Below are 18,344 nucleotides of genomic sequence, written 5' to 3' on the forward strand. Positions count from 1 at the left end.
TTCCCCCTACCTCTAAAGGAGAGGGAGGAGTTTATCATTTTAATGCCAGAAGACGGTTTTCTTTATGCTAGGAGGCAAGGAAAGGTGCACACTTTTTTAAAAAAAACTTTAGAACAACTTTGGAAACACCCTAAATTCCTACTTCATGATAAGTTAGTACATTTATACATTATTTTGCTCTCAGAAAAGAACAACAGCAGAAAAGTAAACATGTCAAAATATTTTCTTAAAGTCATCAGCAAGAGACAGGGTCTCAATCAAAAAACATTCATAAATAATACAATGTACTCAATAAAATATATTCTGCATGCACTATGCTTATTTTTGTGATCATAAAAAGCTCAGAGGAATTATTTTAAATCCTAACTACTTCATTTAAAAACTAAAAACTGCCAGGAAAATTAGGCAATTTCGTTATGGATACAATAAATATTTCCTCCTTCTTCCAGGGGACAGTTCTTGGCATAGGATTCAGAATGCTTACCTCCATTCCACCTTTGGCAATCTGCAAATTATTGACACTACAGTATTGTCATAATAAACAACATGCTATTATTAAACAATTAAAAAAACAAACATGTCCAATAAAAGGGAGAACCTATTGTAAGCTTTCAAGTATAGTTTAAATACTATGCAATTTAAAAGGATTGTCGCAGCAATAAGGGGAATAGGCATGACTTCTTGAAATCATGACATCTTTAAAATTGGTAAATATCTTTTTCATCTTAATGGAAGAATAGAAACCTCAGAGAGTTATAAACTGGTATGGGGTAGGCAATCTGTGGCATTTCAGAACTTGCCGAACTACAACTTAGAACATCCCTAAGCTATATAGCAAATCATGACAGATGCCAGGAATTGTAATTCAGCAACTGGAGTTTGTCTATTTCTTAATTGGTTATTAAGATTTATTCTGACAGAATAAAGATCAGTTTTTTCATTTGGAGCTGGATGCTATCCCAGGTATGTAGGAAGCAATATTGGGTGCTAACGTAATGAGACAAGTTGCCTTTACAGATATTAAGAACAGTTTTATGCAAAATTAACAACATTCACTGCAACTATTACTGCTGCTGCACCTGAAGTGGGATTAATAGGCAAGGGCTATCAATCATTTCAAAATTGAAGCATGTATGAAGCACATGTATCATGTTATCAAGGTGCACATGTTATTATTTTAATACTATTGTGGTTTGTTAGAGACGCAGCTGCATTGAAGCCTGAAGGCAACTGTGATTTTTTTTGCAATAAGAAATGGAAAAACAAGTAAGCAAATAAATAAAATCAGCTCTTTGGTATTGTCTTTAAGCACTCAGAGTGCATTCATATGGACAAGTCCTTCTGCTTCTGTGTTTGTCTCTGTAGTTCATTTCGCCAGGCTTTTGGCAAGCCACTGAAGAGTGCTGTGACAAGTAATAACAAGCTTCAGCATCCTTTACAATCCTGGACCTTTCTGGCTGTGTGGGCTTTAGCTCACTGAATATCCCAGGCAGCATGGCCATTGCTACCATATATTCTGGGATTGGACATCCACCCATTGGAGTGGTACACAGGTTGGAGAAGCCTCTGGAGTGAGAACATAGGAGTTCCTGAACTAAGAAATTCTATAGTTCACAGCTAAATTGACATCTAATTGAACACAGATAGCTCATTTGTTTGTTCCTTTGTTTCTCGTACAATGATTTAAGCCCAATTATTTTCCCAAATAATTCATTTTAACTCACCAGGGCCTGTTCTATGAGAAGGCAGAAAAGAATGGCATTACCCACTTCCCTCAGACTTTGGAATACATCAGTCTTTAGTTCTGCATATTCAATTATGTCTTTCAGCTGGTGGTGGAAAAATTCCAGGATTCCTAAGGAAAAGCAAGATATAAATAAAAGACCCAAAGGTGCTTTTTCGAAAGGCTTCTGGACTTCCCTAGTTTTTCCTTGAAAACATTTCACTTCTCATCCAAGAAGCTTATTCATTTCTGACTGAATGGTGGCGAATGAAAGGATTTATATTCTTTGCAGTCATCTGGTTGTTATCACTCTGAAGGTTGGTCGTTCATTCTCTAAGAGCCATGGAGGCCACTTGGTGGTTTAACTAGGCCTACCTCATAGGACCTGCCAGGTGTAAATTTAGAACAGAAGGATCTGAATCATGCCCTCTCTGAAGCATATCAAATGCAATGTGCAGATGTAACTGGGAAGAGGTGGTGCCTCAGATTTTGTTAATGGCAGTAAAATTAAAACAATGTGGGTAAGTAACAGAAACAAATAGAAAACTCTTCACTAAGAAACCAATGGACAGGTACAGGATGGGAGTTCTTAGCTTGGTAACAAAACTTGTAAAAAGATCTTGTAATAGCAGCTGATTGCAAACAGTGTGAGGTGGCTGCAAAAAAGACAAAGGCGATTTTTAGACTGCATCAAAAGAAAAAATGTGTTCCAATTCATGGGAAGTAATTGTTCCACTTTCTTCCACTTTGTTCAGATTCCTTTTTAAATACTGTATCCCATTCTGAGAATCATATTTTAAGGATTCAAAATAACTGGAATGGGTTTACAGTAGGACAAAGAGGATAATCGGGACTGGAAATGAAATCCTATGAGAACAAACTGTGAAAATTTAACTTTGACAAAGGATTGGAGTGGATGGACTATACAGCACTATACAATACTTGAAAGGATGACATATTGTGGAAATTCAAAAAATTTCCTCCTGGTGTGCAGGAAGAATAGTGGTTTAATTTACTCAAAGACTGAATTTGATTTAATGTTAGAAAAAAAAATCCCAATAGGAAGTTTGTCAGTGGAGCCTACAGCTCAGGTAAGGTATTGGCATATCTGGGATGCCTTCATTTGGGTGCTTGCACGGGGCTCTACTCTATGTTTCTACAGTGATTCTTATACAGTAACCAGGTTGTTTCTACAACTCTCAATTAGTTGCTAAATTAAATCTCTGGAATCTTAATCTTTAGAATATATTTCTACATGTCTAAAGCACAAACTGAGACCAGAAGAAAATAATATAATTCAAAATAAGTCATGCTGATGATTTTGAACAAAGAACAGGAACAACCAAACGTGATAAACAAATAAGAATTAATAGAATAACAGAGTCGGAAGGAGTCTTGGAGGTCTTTTAGTCTAACACCCAGCTCAAGCAGGAAACCCTATACTATTTCAGACCAATGGCTGTCCACTGTCTTCTTAAAAATATCCAATGTTGGAGCATCCACAACTTCTGGAGGCAAGCCATTCCACTGATTGTTCTGTCAGGAAATTTCTCCTTAGTATTATGCAGAAGTACTAATCTCACAGTACTGACCTGGAGATCCATACTCATGCCTTGGCAGGCGGCAAATCTTCGGCATCACCTCTATCAAGGTCTTCACATACTGAAGGATGGTTCCTTGCAGCTATCAGAAGCAATTGGAGATGAATGTCAGCTCTGGGAAGTAGACTCAACATTCAAAACATCTGCAGTTTTACAAAGTGGCCTGCAGCTGCAAATCTTGGCTCCCTTCAGCCAATGTATGCAGTTACAAGTAATCTTGATCCTATCTCAGTTCAAAGAAGAAGGAAGCTTTAAATATAATGGCTTATTAAACAGAAGTAAAGAAATGTAGAAATGCCGGAAAAATCTTCTGAGTTCAATAGTTTGTAAGAAGAAACTGAGGCTTCAGAAATTTCAAAACCCAAAGGGGAACATTTGCCAAATAAAAACAGATGATTGAAATTGGCAACTGGATGTGCAAATGTCTGGGTCTCTGGAAGCTCCTCATAGTGTTTTTGAGCTGGGATCCAAACAAGTACTTTTAAATCACCTTTAAGTGAGCTACAATACTTAGAATATACCCAAATAGCTGTTTAAAAATATTTTTCTTTGAAAACATAATAAGAAAACAATTTTAAAAGTTTACACTAATAGTAACCCAATTTAAAAAACTCAAGCAGATGTTTTATATTTTTATATTGCAGTGCAAAAATATTTTTTTTCTTTTTTCCTTTTGTTACCAAGAAATCACTATATCTTATGTTGATCTGGTAATTTTGGTATATGGGTTTCTGAACACAGGTTTCCCGTATCATGGGAACTCTATTTCTGCCAGAATAATTAGAGATTTATAGCAGAATTACTGGCAGATGTGAAAAGCTGCTTCAAATCCTATGCAGAAACCATGTCTGGAAAATTAATTAAAATCTGCCTTGCAATCTTGAGCAATCTTGAGCAATCTTGCAAGCTATATTGAACGTCCCACGAATCAACTTCTATTTACACAACATGAATTTTCCTTCCTCTCTTCCCCAGATCCACTTCCGATCCTTCTCGAATCTTTGCCAGAACATCAGTTAAATTTCTGGAGCAGATTTTGGGCAACCACAAGGAACTTTAGGAGGAAGAAGAGAAGCAGAAAGACGAGGATTAAAACCAGTGGGTTTATTTATTCCCATTTACCAGGCTTTTGACAATCTTCAGCAGTTCTTCCATCACAACAGCAATCCCTTGGTATCCAAGAAGTCGGCAGATTGTCTTGAAGTGTGGGGGTCCCACAAAGTTTCGGTAAGAGCTATAAATGTGGCTGTATGCAATGTTGAGTGGCTGAGAATAAGAGGAGCAAAACGTTTATTTAATAAGACAATTAGCATATTATGGTTACAGTAAGGATAATATGTTGATAAGCACCAGACAATGATTTATACTTTATTCTCCCCCCCTTTTAATATCCAAACAATCTGGCTCAGATTCTTTTTTCTCTTTTAGCAATGGCATTTCAAACAACTACTAAACAATAATGCATTGATTCATAAGCTTTCTTTAAAGATAATCTAAAGCCATGGAAAGATAATTTAGCAATGCAGGATAGAAGCTGTACTACTAGCCCTGCAGTCTGAGTTTTGTTGATACTGCTATATTTTCTGATGCCAAAAGAACAGTTTAGAATCCATCTTAAAAAGTTGCTTCTGTAGGGAGCTGCTCCTAAAAACAGCATGAAAATTTTGATGTCCAATGTCCAATGTTCTCCACTTGCAACCATGATCAAGCCCAATGTAATGCTAAGCAATGTAAGTGAGTTTTGCCCCATTTTACAACCTTTTTTTGCCACACTTGTTAAGTGAATTACCAAAAAGTTGTTAAATTAATAACAGCGTTGTTATGTGAATCTGGCTTTCCCATTAACTTTGCTTGTCAGAAGATCACAAAAGATGATCGCATGACCTCAGGAACTGCAACCGTCATTCATGCATGCAAGTTGCCAAGCATCTGAATTTTGGTCACATGACCATGACGATGCTGCAATATTCATAAGTGTGAAAACTGGTCGTAAGTCATTTTTTTCAGTGCTGTTGTGACTTTGAAAGGTCACTAAATGGATGGTTGTAAGTTGAGGACTACTGCTATATAACATCTTGAGATTAAGTACAGTGTGAATAACTGATAACAGTTAAATATATACATGGGGGGAAGGGGGCATCTGATCTCTTAAAATTCCAGAAATGCTCTGATTACAGAAATAGTGAGTTACAGACATGCATTAGCTTCCTTGTTCAGAGCTATTATTTGATACATAATGCTGCACTGTTTCAGATGGCGTAATGTGGAAAATTTAAATTCCTTTATTCTGAAGTGATTAAAAATAAGACTGTATGTTATTGATTATTATTCCTGCCAAGTATTCCATAAAATCAAGAGCACAAGAATTTTCAAAAACCCTATCAGCTGTATGGAGATCCAGAAACAGCAACCATGTTGTTTGACTCACCTTTGAGCCATAAAGATAATACGGCTGAACATTGGCGGGTTTATCTCTCTGGGGTTCTTGGGTGAATGGAATTGCTGTCCGCACAAACCTAATAATTGTAAAATGATACAAAAAAAGTATGTGTGAGGAGGAGGAAAGCTATATCAGTCATCCTAACCCACTTATGACACAAAATAGCTGTTTCAATTAAACATTGCTCCCTAATTTAACACTACATATCTGAGATGTATCTTCAAGTAATACATCTAACACTTTTGTATTTGTACTAGTAATTTCATTCATTATATAATGCAACCTGGTTTGGACTGTAGAATAGAAAGGAGCCATTTAAGCTATAAACACCTACTCATTGCAATAATTAAAAATTAAATTATCCTAGACAAATTATATGTTCTAACGTTTGGGAAGAACAGTGAACACAAAGCTGCCAAACCATTGCAGTTATCTATCTCTAGCAGCTTAAGAGATTTATCTGTAGTCTTCAGAGAGGGGACCAACACATGTTATTTTGACATTTTATTCATACCTGTTAGTAGATCCATTGTAGCAATAATTAGGTAAAAAGTCAAAGTTTAGCTCCCAGAAGACATGCAACGTGATACGCCCATAAGGAGCTGAAACATTATGATTGGCCTCGCGGAACATGGCATCAAAACTGTCCAAGGTCATGTGGTTGCACAAGAGTCTATGTGTCAAACGATTGATCTCCAAAAGCCATTCAAGTTCCTGCATCAAAAAAAAGAAAAGACATTCTGCTCTCTCAGGATAAAAACTGAGATTCCTCATACAACAATGTTTATTTGTCCCATGTTATTAGATGAAATCAAATATTAACAAATGCATTCCATCTACGGGTACTCTCTGACATACAACCATAATTAAGCCCAAAATTTCTGTTGCTAAATGAGACAGTTGTTAAATGAATTTTGCCCCATTTTATGACCTTTTTTGCCATAGTTATTCAGTGAATCACTGCAGTTGTTAAGTTAGTAACACAGTTGTTAAGTGACTTCACTGAGTTTGCTTGTCAGAAAGTCACAAAAGGTGATCACATGAACTCAGGATACCGTAACCATCATAAATATGAGTCAGTTGTCAAGAGTCTGCACTTTGATCACATGACCATGGGGCTGCTTCAACAGTAGTAAGTGTGAAAAATGATCATGTCACTTTTTTTCAGTGCTATTGTAACTTCAAACAGTCACTAAATGAATTGTTATAAGTCAAGGGCTACTTGTATAAAATGCATTTGTGAATCAGAATCAAATCCAATTTTTGCATCTTCCCAACCCAAGTTGTTTGTAACATCCTGCCAATTTCTGGGGAATTTGAATCTTACACATATTTAAGAAGTATGGAAAAATGATATTTTTGATTGATTGATTGATAATAACAAAGAAATATTTATAATTCTTCCTTGCCTATAAATAAAATCATTAAATGCTGACATTTAAGTTGTCAAAAGTAATGTATAGGATTGACATCACCTCAACATACTTGTGAGCAAGTTAGAACTCACTGTAAAAGCATACATACTGAAGATGTATTTTTTTATTTTATTATCACACTAGCAATAACACACTTTAATAGAGGTTGATGGAAATAAACAGAACATATCAATTGGATACAATTATACTAAATATGCAGTATTGTGTAGTCTTGTCTATATATTTTATTTTGTCCCTTGTTTTGGAGCAATACTTACCACTATGGACGTCAGATCTTCACTTTCAAAGCGGCTAATAGCCTGATCTAATGATTTGTACATTGCAGCTGAGATACGCTGAGTGATAAGTCTGTTCAAGTCAATGGATCTGCCTAGCAGCTGCAAAAGGCACATGTGTAAAACCAAGAAATTAGTGATTAAAAAGAGAGCCAAAATCAAGTACAGAATCAGAACAGTAGAGTGCTTAAGATTTTGGACTGGCACAAGGTGTCAAACCCCAAGATGCTAAGCAAGACCAAGGGGACAAAGGCTATCAGCTTCCAATAAGGCACCTTTAATGTTCACCTGGGGTAATAAAATTTTGAAAAATTTGAAGGAATTCGCCACCTTCATTTATAGTGAGTTAATTACCACAATGTCTCTTTGAAGGCCTTTTCCCCAGATTTCTTCTCACCTGGGCTACATTACTATTTATAAGATAAGCTGCCAATGGAGTTAGCCATTATTTATTTCCTTCCTTATATTGAGAGTATTTTTTATATTTTCCAAAAACATGCCTTATGTAGAATGCCTTCTTCCATACAGAGATTCACAGGTGAAGCCCTTACACACATACCTTTTGGTAGTATGGTTACCTGGAAAACATAAATACTTGCAAGCAAGTATTCTAAGCCATGGAAGTGTATGTCAGGCATACTAATTCCCCCAGACTTTGGCATAGGAAATTAAAGCGTGAATTAGTCCTAAAGAGCAGCCCATAAAAACACCAAAGAATTTGCTAAAAGGAAATTGTACCTGGACATGTCTTTGTTTGAGCAATGTTTCATAGCGATTTGATGGTGGGTAAGGGATAATCACTCCATAATTTTTACATTCAGCCCGGAAGCGCTTATCCAGTAAAACACTGCAAATGAAAAATACTCATAAGAATCTTTACTTGATTGCTTCTTCACTACCACAATTCATTTATTCTCAAGACGTCAATGAAAAGAACTACGGTATGTAATAAGATCTAGTGTTTGCATGAAGGGATAATGAAGAAAAAAATATGACAGAAAAAAGCTCAAGGTAGAAACTGACATGGAAGCAATTCTTGCTTTCTCTCCACAAATTTTAAACAGACCTACAAGACCCTATGTACAGTGTTAATATGAAAAGATGGTTAGTCAGGAATATTATTTCTAATGTCATCACCATCATCATCATCATAGAAATCTGCAAACTTAAATTTTTGGTTGTGGAAAAAAATGTTTCCAATATCTAAAATAACTTGTTCAGCTACTTTGGGAAGGTATTGGCTCATTAGCAGAAATCAAAAGCAATAATTTACCAAGACAATGTGAATTGCCAAATTAATTATGTGAACCATCCATGGAGAGATGAAACATTCTAGAAGCAGCTACTATTTTGATAATAAAAGAATTTAATTTCTTGATGTAAAACAGATTTTAGGTGATATTATTCAACCAGTTGATTTTTAATTGCTGAAGAAGCATTAATCATTCAGCAAGAAGCAATACTATGCAAAGGTTTGCCATGAATTACTGCTATCATGTTTGAGTATGAACAATCTTCTTCCATCAATTTCCAGCTATGTCTACTTCTTGTAATGTCATCATACAAATCATATATTCTTTAGCTCAAGAACTAGTTTATTCATACAGAAAAACATTAATAGCTGACACAATACTTCCCAAACCAACAGAGGTTTCATACCTGCCAGCCATTGCTTTATAGTAAGCAAAGATTTGATCTGCCAGTTTATACACAAACTGATCAAAACATAAGTTCACCTGGTAGAAAAAGAACAAAAATGGGCTTTATAATAACAGGCATAAAAGTTGAAGTGATATATGTAAAATAAATCAAAACTTTGATATTAATAATTAATACCAATAATGCAGAGAGAACTTACTTCTGCTTCAATTTCATCATAGAGAAACTGCTTTTTAAACTTGGTCAAAGCATAATATGCGCTATCGTTGTAGAGATCCAGTGGGTAGAGCACATATCTGCAATTAATGAAATAGGTCAGCACAGACAAGTTTGTGCAAATATTTGTCTCAACTATGGTAGAAATTTTAAAATGCTATTTAATTTAAAACTACTGGTTTTGGGAAAGCCTGCATAAAACTTGATATAATATTAAAGCAAGCTTTCTTAAATTTGTGCATTACCAATCGATATTTGCTTACAATCTCTTCAGCTCTATCAAAACTTTTCTTCATGCATAAAACTGTATTTTATGAGCCTACAATGGAATACAGCCAATCGCACACTGTCGTGAATTTCATGAATTCATTCATTTGCAATATTTCTATTAGCATCTACAACCAAGTGCCCATCTACTAGCCTGCTCATAAATTATTTCCTATCATCAATTTTTCCTTACATCCTTAAAAATCGAAAGGAAAAAAAATCGCTTTATACAAATCACTTCATACTGTAATTCCTTTATATTATATGAAACAAATTGTTGTTTAAGAATACTTCAGCCCTTCACTCCTCTTTGTGAGGATACCACTAGACTACATGCAATAAATAAAAGTAAATTATCCTTCCAAAGAGATTGGCAGGTGCAACGAAACAGGGAAACTGATTACTGCACCTCATCACGAGGCACAAAGCTGAATTTGAATTAAATCAAATTCTTTCAATTATTATCACAAAGACACCCACAGATACATTTCATATCATCCTGGAGTTCTTACTCCATCATGGATGGTTCTTTGGTATCCAGGATGTGATCAGTTAGAATCCAGGGCATTGACATCTCAATGGGAAACTGAATTCGGCGACCCATGGTCAACTCCAGAAAAAATTCTCGGAACCAAAGTTGGGACAAATCACAGCATTGTTGGAGGGCTTCTGAAAACATAAGATATTTCCCCAATATAAAGTGTAAGTGAAAACATAATAATTCTCCAAAATAAAGTGCAAACCAGGTTTAATGAATATAATCTAAAAAGATATTGCAAAGTGTGCTACAACATATTATATGAAGATAATATAACAACATATTTGAACTGATAAAATTGAATATATAAATATATAAAATTAGACTGTTTTCTTACAAGAATACGATTGCAATTTATTAAACAAAACTATTTGGTTAACAATTGTTTTCAAATTCACACCCAGTTCTAATAGTTCTTTAATATAAATTACAATGCACTGAAAATTTCATTGTTCTAGAGCTGGTTATTCTTGACAAGCTAATTATTGATAAGCTAATTCTGTCTAGGTTATTTATTTCAGAGTTGATATTGCTACTTACCACTTATATTCAGAAGATGTGTAAAGAAGAAGGACTGTTTATGGAATTCTTCAATGGCCAGAACTATTGGCCCGTCCAGGCTGCTTCTGAGAGTCTTCTTTGAACCACTCTTGTCTGCAATGAGGGATTCTAGCATGGTTCTCACCATATAAAGCTGAAAAGACATGTTGATGACTGTTATTGCAGTCATCCTTTTATAAATAATAATAATAATCGTGTATAAATAATAGTGCTGGTAATCTTCAATTTAATACCAACTGTTTAACAACCAATTGGGGTTATAAGGGTCATAAGAAGGTTCTATCAGAAAATGTCACAAGGCTCCCCATTAGTCACATGACCACATTTCGGATGCTCGGCAATCAATTTATATTTATGACTGGTTGCAGCATCCTGCAATCATGTGATCATGATTTGCTACTTTTTTGAGAGTTTTTGATGTTTTACATTGGTTTCTGGCAAAAAGTGTACATTCGGGAGAAAGGGTTAGCCTTACAACCATATGATTTGATTAATGATCCCCATAAAATGGTTGTAAAATCAGGTCTAGTCACATGGGTGCCTTGACGTACAACTATCATGATTTATGACTCAAATTCCAATCCCAATTGTGATTGTAAGTTGAGAACATATTCATATTCAGTGGAAACTGAGAAGAGAGGTGGTATCAGTTCTTATCAGCTGTTCCACAACTGAGGGTGTCCTATTGAGTAGGCCTGCTCAAAGGAACTTGGAAAATGGAACTCACTTGGAGATCAGAATCTCAAATGAACTTCCCTCCTTGATCTCAGTGGAAAAACAGATTCATTTTGGAGCAGAGAAGATTTCCTACTACTATTATAGTTGTAACAAATCTCTTTCAATGCAGAAAGAAAGTCTCTGATGTGTACAAGTGGGTAAATAATGGAATACAGGTAATACTTAAATTATTACTGTAATGGAGACTGCCCAGTACAATCGTAAGATGTGACAGTCGTAAAGCTGGCGGATCATGTGACCAACCCATTTTACGATGTTTTTTGCAGCAGAGTAACCACCATAGCAATAGCCCTAGCAACAGCACTTACTTATATTCTGCTTCCCAGTGCTTTACAGCCCTCTCTAAGCAGCTTACAGAGTCAGTATATTGTCCTCAACAATCTGGGCCCTCATTTTACTGACCTCAGAAGGATGGAAGACGGAGTCTTTATTTACTTTATCGGTGTGAAACAGAACAGTATAATAATAATTTAAAAAACTATTCTAAACATCTGTTTGATAAATTAACCTGCATCTTCTTAATAAAGGAACAGATACCTGTGTACTGGAAGGTCCAACAGCTCGTCGTGGGACTTTGATATCAAAACCACCTTTGGGGTCTTTCTCCCCTCTCAGACAGGGATCATTTGGAGGCTCACGTCCTCCCTCCCAATCACAGATTGTCTTTCTAATTGCCTGAAGAACACTAGGAAGATGAAGAGTGGACCTATCATTGAGCTGAATTGCTGTATTTATAGCTAAGTTTAAATAATCAACTTAAATATGAAGTCAAAATATAATTATGTAATGTATAATTATGTATAATAATGTAAGTATTAAATCTGATATTTAATGATACTAGCATCAGTGCTAATTAATCCAGCATGTACACACAGTTCTACTACTTTGTCATGTAAAATATTCCATACCACATTAAAAGGCTAATTTCAGTTGCTAATTCATTCAGGTTACAAGCAGCAGATGAATGAAGATTGTCTTCGGTTACACCCACACATACATACCAGTGGTGGTATTCAGTCGGTTCGCAACGGATCGCGTGATCCGGTAGCAAGAATTTGGTGTGGGTTGCCGAACCGGTAGTAAGTTCTGGCTGGTCACGCCCCCACCCTCCCAACACTCGCTCACCCTGCCCACCTGCCTGACATTCGTCTAAGGTATTTCTTTCCTTTTTTTCCCTCCCAATAATCAGCCGTAGATAAGATCAGCTGTGCCGGGATTCCCCTTGCTGAGGCCCAGGAAGGCAAAAAATGGAGGGAGGAGCTCAGCTCCCCCCTCCATTGTTTGCCTTCCAGAGCACCAGAGGAGCCTTGGGGGAGCAACCCCCCCCCCCGAGGCTTCTCTGAGGCTAGAAGCTTCCAAAATGGAGCTTGGAGGAGTCCTGCATGCCCCTCCCATGCTCTGTTCCTTTTCTTCCTGAGCCCCAGAGGAGTCTTAGGGGAGCAAAAACGCCCCCCCCCCCGAGGCTCCTCTGGGGCTAAGAAGCTCCCAAAAATGGGTGGGTCTGCAAAAAAAAAAAAAAGCCACAACCACCCAGTCACATGGCCATGCCCACCAAGCCACACCCATAGAACCGGTAATAAAAGTTTTTGAATACCACCACTGATACGATACATACACATTATATGCACACCCACACAAAGAGATTGTGTGTGTTAGTGGAAGCGGTGGCAGCGGGGAGAATAGGAGAAACAAAATGTTCTGATAGTCTATTAAATGACATTCGATATAGGCTAGAGAAAAGTAAAAACTACAACCCCAAAGCTTCATGGTTATAAGAGACATTACTATAATCTATGTCCTGTCAAGATCTTCTCTATGGAAACAATTACTGGCCAAATATTCAGCATATGTGGATACTGTGTGGAATGCTGATTTTCTTAATGCAAAGTCCTGGGGACAGTGACTATTTGAAAATGGCTTGCTTGACACTATTGTTCCATATAACCTGGCATTGTTTATTTTTGTTCCAGTTTTCTACACTTGCACCCTAAGTACTTTCCGACCTTTCTATTTTTTATTTGACAATATTATAGATCCAGTCTGGCATTTCCTGTGAGCCATGCATGGAATTAATGCTGCACTTAGAAATATGCATGCTAATTTAATTCTGGGTATAGGCGTGCAGAAAACAATATTAAAAATAAAGTCCAAGTATTTACAAAACTTTTAGGAAGTGACACTGAATCCGATTAAGTTACCTGATGAGGACATTTTTCTTCTTCCTGACTGCTTGCCTCAGGGGCTCTCTCAGGGTTACCTGAGCAAAGTCCTGTAGAGCAGCATAGATTGTGTTCCTGATAGCCTGGTTGAAGACGCTCTCCATGCGACCCATGAGCACTTGCAGGCCCTTGATCATAGCAATAACCTATGTAGAATAAAAATAGTCACTGTGACTCTTTTAATTACACCAGGCCCATTCACATGCAATCTCAGGACAGCATCCCAAAGGCACTCTTCTAGTGTTATCCTGGAAGCCCTGGATTTGAGTGAACTTTTGTTTGCGTACCAGAATACAAGAACAAGTGGGGAAAACAGGACAATTTTAATTTGAAGACAGCAATGTTTGGATCCTCCAATATTCCATTTCAACACAAGAAAGAGTGCAGAGAAGAGCAACCAGGATGATTAGGGGACTGGAAACTAAAACACATGAAGAACGGTTACAGGAACTGGACATGGCTAGTCTAATGAAGAGAAGGACCAAAGGAGACATGATAGCAGTCTTCCAATATTTGAGGGGCTGCCACAGAGAGTAGGGGGTCAACCTATTTCCCAAAGCACCTGAAGGTCAGACAAGGAATAATGGATGGAAACTGAACAAGGACAGATTCAATCTAGAAATAAGCAGAAACTTTCTGACAGTGAGAACAATCAACCAATGGAACAGCTTGCCTTCAGAAGTTGTGGGAGCTTCATCACTGGAAGCTTTCAAGAAGAGACTGGACTGCCATCTGTCAAAAATTGTGTATAGTCTGCTTGGGCGGGGGGATTGGACTAGATGACCTACAAGGCCCCTTCCAACTCTGTTAATCTATAAACTCTGTAAACTCTTTAAGATTGCTTCAATCATCCATTCAAGGAAACTATCTCCCCTGGGCAAAAATGAGGGATATAGCCACCTACCTCTACAAAAGCAAACTTTTCCTCACTGGTATAATTGTATCTTGTAGCTCTCTCATACTCTTCAGCAGTGCCTGGACAATCTTTGTTACAGAACTTATCTGTGGGATGGACCAGCTTCCAAGAATACTTCAAGGGGGGAAAAACACAGAAAATCCAATTGGCAAAACCCAACATACTGATTATGTAGATTCTGTTTTCTTTAAATTAGGTTTTTAAACCGTACATAGGCACACACATCTTTAAATAACACTTTGATTATTGCAAACTTTTTAAGGAAAGTAAATTGAATCATGTTCAAGGGACTGGCTTATGCTGAAGGCAGCTTTACCTTAAAATCAATATTTAAATATATCAGAAAAAAAAATACTTGCCACTTCCATCACATGTGCACTCCACTTTGATAAAAGTTGAAGTCCCCGTAAAGCCAGGTCAAAAAGCTCCCTATATTCTTCATCTGACTTTTGACTGTCCAATCCTGAACCAGTTACAACCTGGAAAAGGAGTAGACAATTGTCACACTCAGGAATCTTTTCCTTTAGTTGCTTCATGTTGCTGTTTTCATTAACTGAGCAAGACATTGCAAACATTCTTCAACAAGAGTTAATTATGGCCAGGGAATGAGGGGAAGAGCTGAGAAATTAATTTATTGATTTATTTACTCAATTTTTATAACCGTCCATCTCAATCAGTGACTCTGGATGGTTTACAAACCCAGAATTGCTGGAAAGTTGCCGAGATAAAATATACAAATAGCTAACATCAAAATGACATGATTCCTCTAATCAGTTTCATATTCTAGTCCTTCACCTATGTATCCCAAACAATATAGTTCAAAGATAACACTCAATTATAAAAACTAATCCAGTTTCCTACACGTTCAAATAAAACTAGGAAGAACCTCAGAGAAAAATGCAGAAGTACCAACACCTGAATTTCTTAATTATTGCAATTTTCACTGAATTCTTTTGGAGACACTTTGACTAACGGTAAATATCTAGTTCCTATAAAAGAGAAATTTAAGGATAACTTTTCCTTTGGGCTCATATATGCAAATTTACTGTGTTGTATAATGACCGCTATTGTGCAGGTAATCATCTTCCCACTGACTAATTGTGAATTATTTTTAAAGTTTGAAATGGGAAAGGCTGTAGATATCCAAGCTACACAGGTGGTCGGTTTAAACAATGTGCAACAGTACATAATCTGAAAGCACTAAAAGCAATTTGGAATTTGGGAGGCCAAGGAATACCTAGGGATTTTTAATTGTTTTCAGGAGGTTCATATTTATTCTCAGTTGTATAATGGATCCACAATTCAAATAAGTAGATGGGATTTGGACAAAGATGAAAATTGATTTGGTTTAACCAATATTTAAGTTTAATTGAAAAAAAAAATCAATTAAACAGAATTACAAAGATTATTTTTTAATATTTTTCCCTACCATCTACATTTTAAAATTTACAATTTAAAGGCAACCTTTGAAAACATTTGCAGGCAGCATACAGGGCATCCCAGGTCTGCACACGGCCCTGGGCTATTGCATTATATACTTTTCTATGCAAAACAGTAAATAAAAATTGGACTGCAGACTGTATCTCTGAAACAGAAGAACAGAGAGAGTTACATAGTTTTGAATGAGGAAAATCTTTCTACTCTGAATATCTGGAGAGCTGCTATTGGTTGGAATAGACAGAAATGGACATTCGTCACCTGAATCTCCAAGAGGCAAGCTCTTTGCATTCCAGCACCATAATCAAACACAGAAACAGAGTAATCATGAATTGCCCATAGAACACACTCGACATTTATTTTTTCACACATGGATTGTATAACACATGCCTCCGTGGAAGCTTACCTCACTGTTGCTGTAGCGAGCAAGTTCAGAGATAAACCGGATATGATCATCTCGGATCTGTACCATCTGCTCACAGATGTTATACTGTGGACTGATGCTGCTCTGAGTGCATGTCCATCTGGGCAGAAAACCAATGTCTTTAAGTTAACACTCATTTCTGACTCTAGGGTTATTACTCAAGATAACTTTGGTCCACTGGTCCACTAATATCTCACTTGGTCCAATGTCTTTTGATATGGTGCATCACCCAGTAACTGACAACTGAAAACTATAGTTGTTGGAGTAGATATGTTTTTTTAATTTCATAATTTATCCTACACTTGATATGTTTATTTTACTTATTTTATGTTTGTGGTAAAACTACGGTAGCAAATCCATAGACGACAAACAGAATTATTGACTCAATAAGTGTATGACAGAATTTGAGTACTGGTCTTTAAGAAAGTATATATACTGTGAACAAAAGATATGTAGAATCAAAAATTGGGGTCTATTTAACATACATTTATAACATTCTAGGTCAAGGCTGTCAAACTCGCGGCCCGTCGGCCAGATGTGTCACACACTGGCCACGCCCATGCCTGGTTTAGCAAAGGGAAAAAAAGTCATGATACGACATGTGACACCACCATGACAAAGCGAGTTTGATACCCCTGTTCTAGGTCTAGGCCACTATAGAACAAAATCAGCAAAAAAAAGTTAAAAATTGAATTAGGAAACAAATAAGGGACAAAAATGATTTGATACAACTAGCTACCCTAATAATAATAGCAAACCATAGTTTAGAATCGTTTCCTTTTCCTGGCTGCCAGAGCAAGGTCTATAGCTATGATTCATCTATTCAGATAGCACACAGAATCATAATAAGTAGCAAATGCTTCATAAAGTTCTCAAATTAAGAATTTCTAAATTTTAGTTATAGATTCACCATTTCTCCATTTAAGATGACATCAATAATGACCCATCTTAAACATGATTTTCCATAAAGTTTGAACTTAGCCATTCATTCTTCTTCTTTTACATGACTATGATTTATTCCTAAATGTAGCAAATAAACCTGACTTCTACTTAAATGTCACAAAGGAGTATTTATGCAGGCTATCTGAAGTGCCAACTCTCCTATTTAAAATTTGCTGCTTATTTTGAAAGAATGGATATTTTAAAATCTCATTGGGACTAGATAGCCTTGGTAATATTGAAGTAGATGCAGTTCTCTTAATTATATTGACAGTGATTATTAGGTCCTATTATATTTCCAGAAATCCAATACTTTGCTCTTACCCTTCCAGTGTATGTTCCCCAAAGAAATCATCAACAGGTTATCAGTGGTGATCAGATATTTTGCTGTACTAGCCCAACCTGCCATATATAATCTATTCCATTACACAAAATTAAAAGGCCATACAAGAAAAAAAACACAGTTAATTATATCTCACCACAAGGATGGGAATGAATTAGGGAGACAAAAAGGAAAAGAAAGGTATGAATGTGCAGGAACATAAAACCCCCACAATTGTTGTGCAGCCAAGATAGTGTTCATAATCTCTTCTCCAAGGAAGGAGAAAGAGGCACAGGAGGAGATACTGCTCTGCTTAGAAACTGAATAAGAAAATAATTGTTAGTAAGTAAAGATGAGTGGAAGAAATAGTTCATAGTTTGATTATTGGGATGGAGTAGATTAGAAATGGGATTTAAACACACATTGTTAAATACTTCATTGGACTGGGCTGAGTTTAAAATCCAACTTATTTTGGCAATAGAAATAAAGGTTATAATGATAAGTGAGAGACAACATACACATTTATGCTAGTATGGAAACCATTAATCAGATACCATAAAATGAAATAAATATGCACCCAATGAACACCATGAATTCCATTGATGAAGTCCAATTATAATCTGATTTTTTTGC

At 36.4% G+C, this 18,344-nt stretch overlaps 1 protein-coding gene across 3 annotated transcripts in view; it reads right to left on the reverse strand.

Moving 5' to 3' along the window:
* Positions 1 to 18,344, reverse strand: part of CYFIP2 (cytoplasmic FMR1 interacting protein 2) — a 60,994-nt gene that overhangs the window by 16,658 nt on the left and 25,992 nt on the right. For all 3 annotated transcript variants that reach the window (XM_087924228.1, XM_026696671.2, XM_087924229.1), the window contains exons 11-26: positions 16,433 to 16,550; positions 14,949 to 15,068; positions 14,578 to 14,703; positions 13,653 to 13,819; positions 11,992 to 12,139; positions 10,696 to 10,849; positions 10,130 to 10,286; positions 9,334 to 9,430; positions 9,135 to 9,211; positions 8,214 to 8,322; positions 7,458 to 7,577; positions 6,279 to 6,478; positions 5,753 to 5,840; positions 4,447 to 4,590; positions 3,316 to 3,406; positions 1,725 to 1,855 (exon numbers count right to left, since the gene is read on the reverse strand). In XM_087924228.1, the coding sequence (XP_087780354.1) occupies positions 1,725 to 1,855; positions 3,316 to 3,406; positions 4,447 to 4,590; positions 5,753 to 5,840; positions 6,279 to 6,478; positions 7,458 to 7,577; positions 8,214 to 8,322; positions 9,135 to 9,211; positions 9,334 to 9,430; positions 10,130 to 10,286; positions 10,696 to 10,849; positions 11,992 to 12,139; positions 13,653 to 13,819; positions 14,578 to 14,703; positions 14,949 to 15,068; positions 16,433 to 16,550 (2,047 nt within the window). The remainder of the gene's footprint in view (positions 1 to 1,724; positions 1,856 to 3,315; positions 3,407 to 4,446; positions 4,591 to 5,752; positions 5,841 to 6,278; positions 6,479 to 7,457; positions 7,578 to 8,213; positions 8,323 to 9,134; positions 9,212 to 9,333; positions 9,431 to 10,129; positions 10,287 to 10,695; positions 10,850 to 11,991; positions 12,140 to 13,652; positions 13,820 to 14,577; positions 14,704 to 14,948; positions 15,069 to 16,432; positions 16,551 to 18,344) is intronic.

Source organism: Pseudonaja textilis, chromosome 2, assembly GCF_049901715.1.
Source record: "Pseudonaja textilis isolate UNSWEBS1 chromosome 2, rPseTex1.2, whole genome shotgun sequence".
Classification (NCBI taxonomy): domain Eukaryota; kingdom Metazoa; phylum Chordata; class Lepidosauria; order Squamata; family Elapidae; genus Pseudonaja; species Pseudonaja textilis.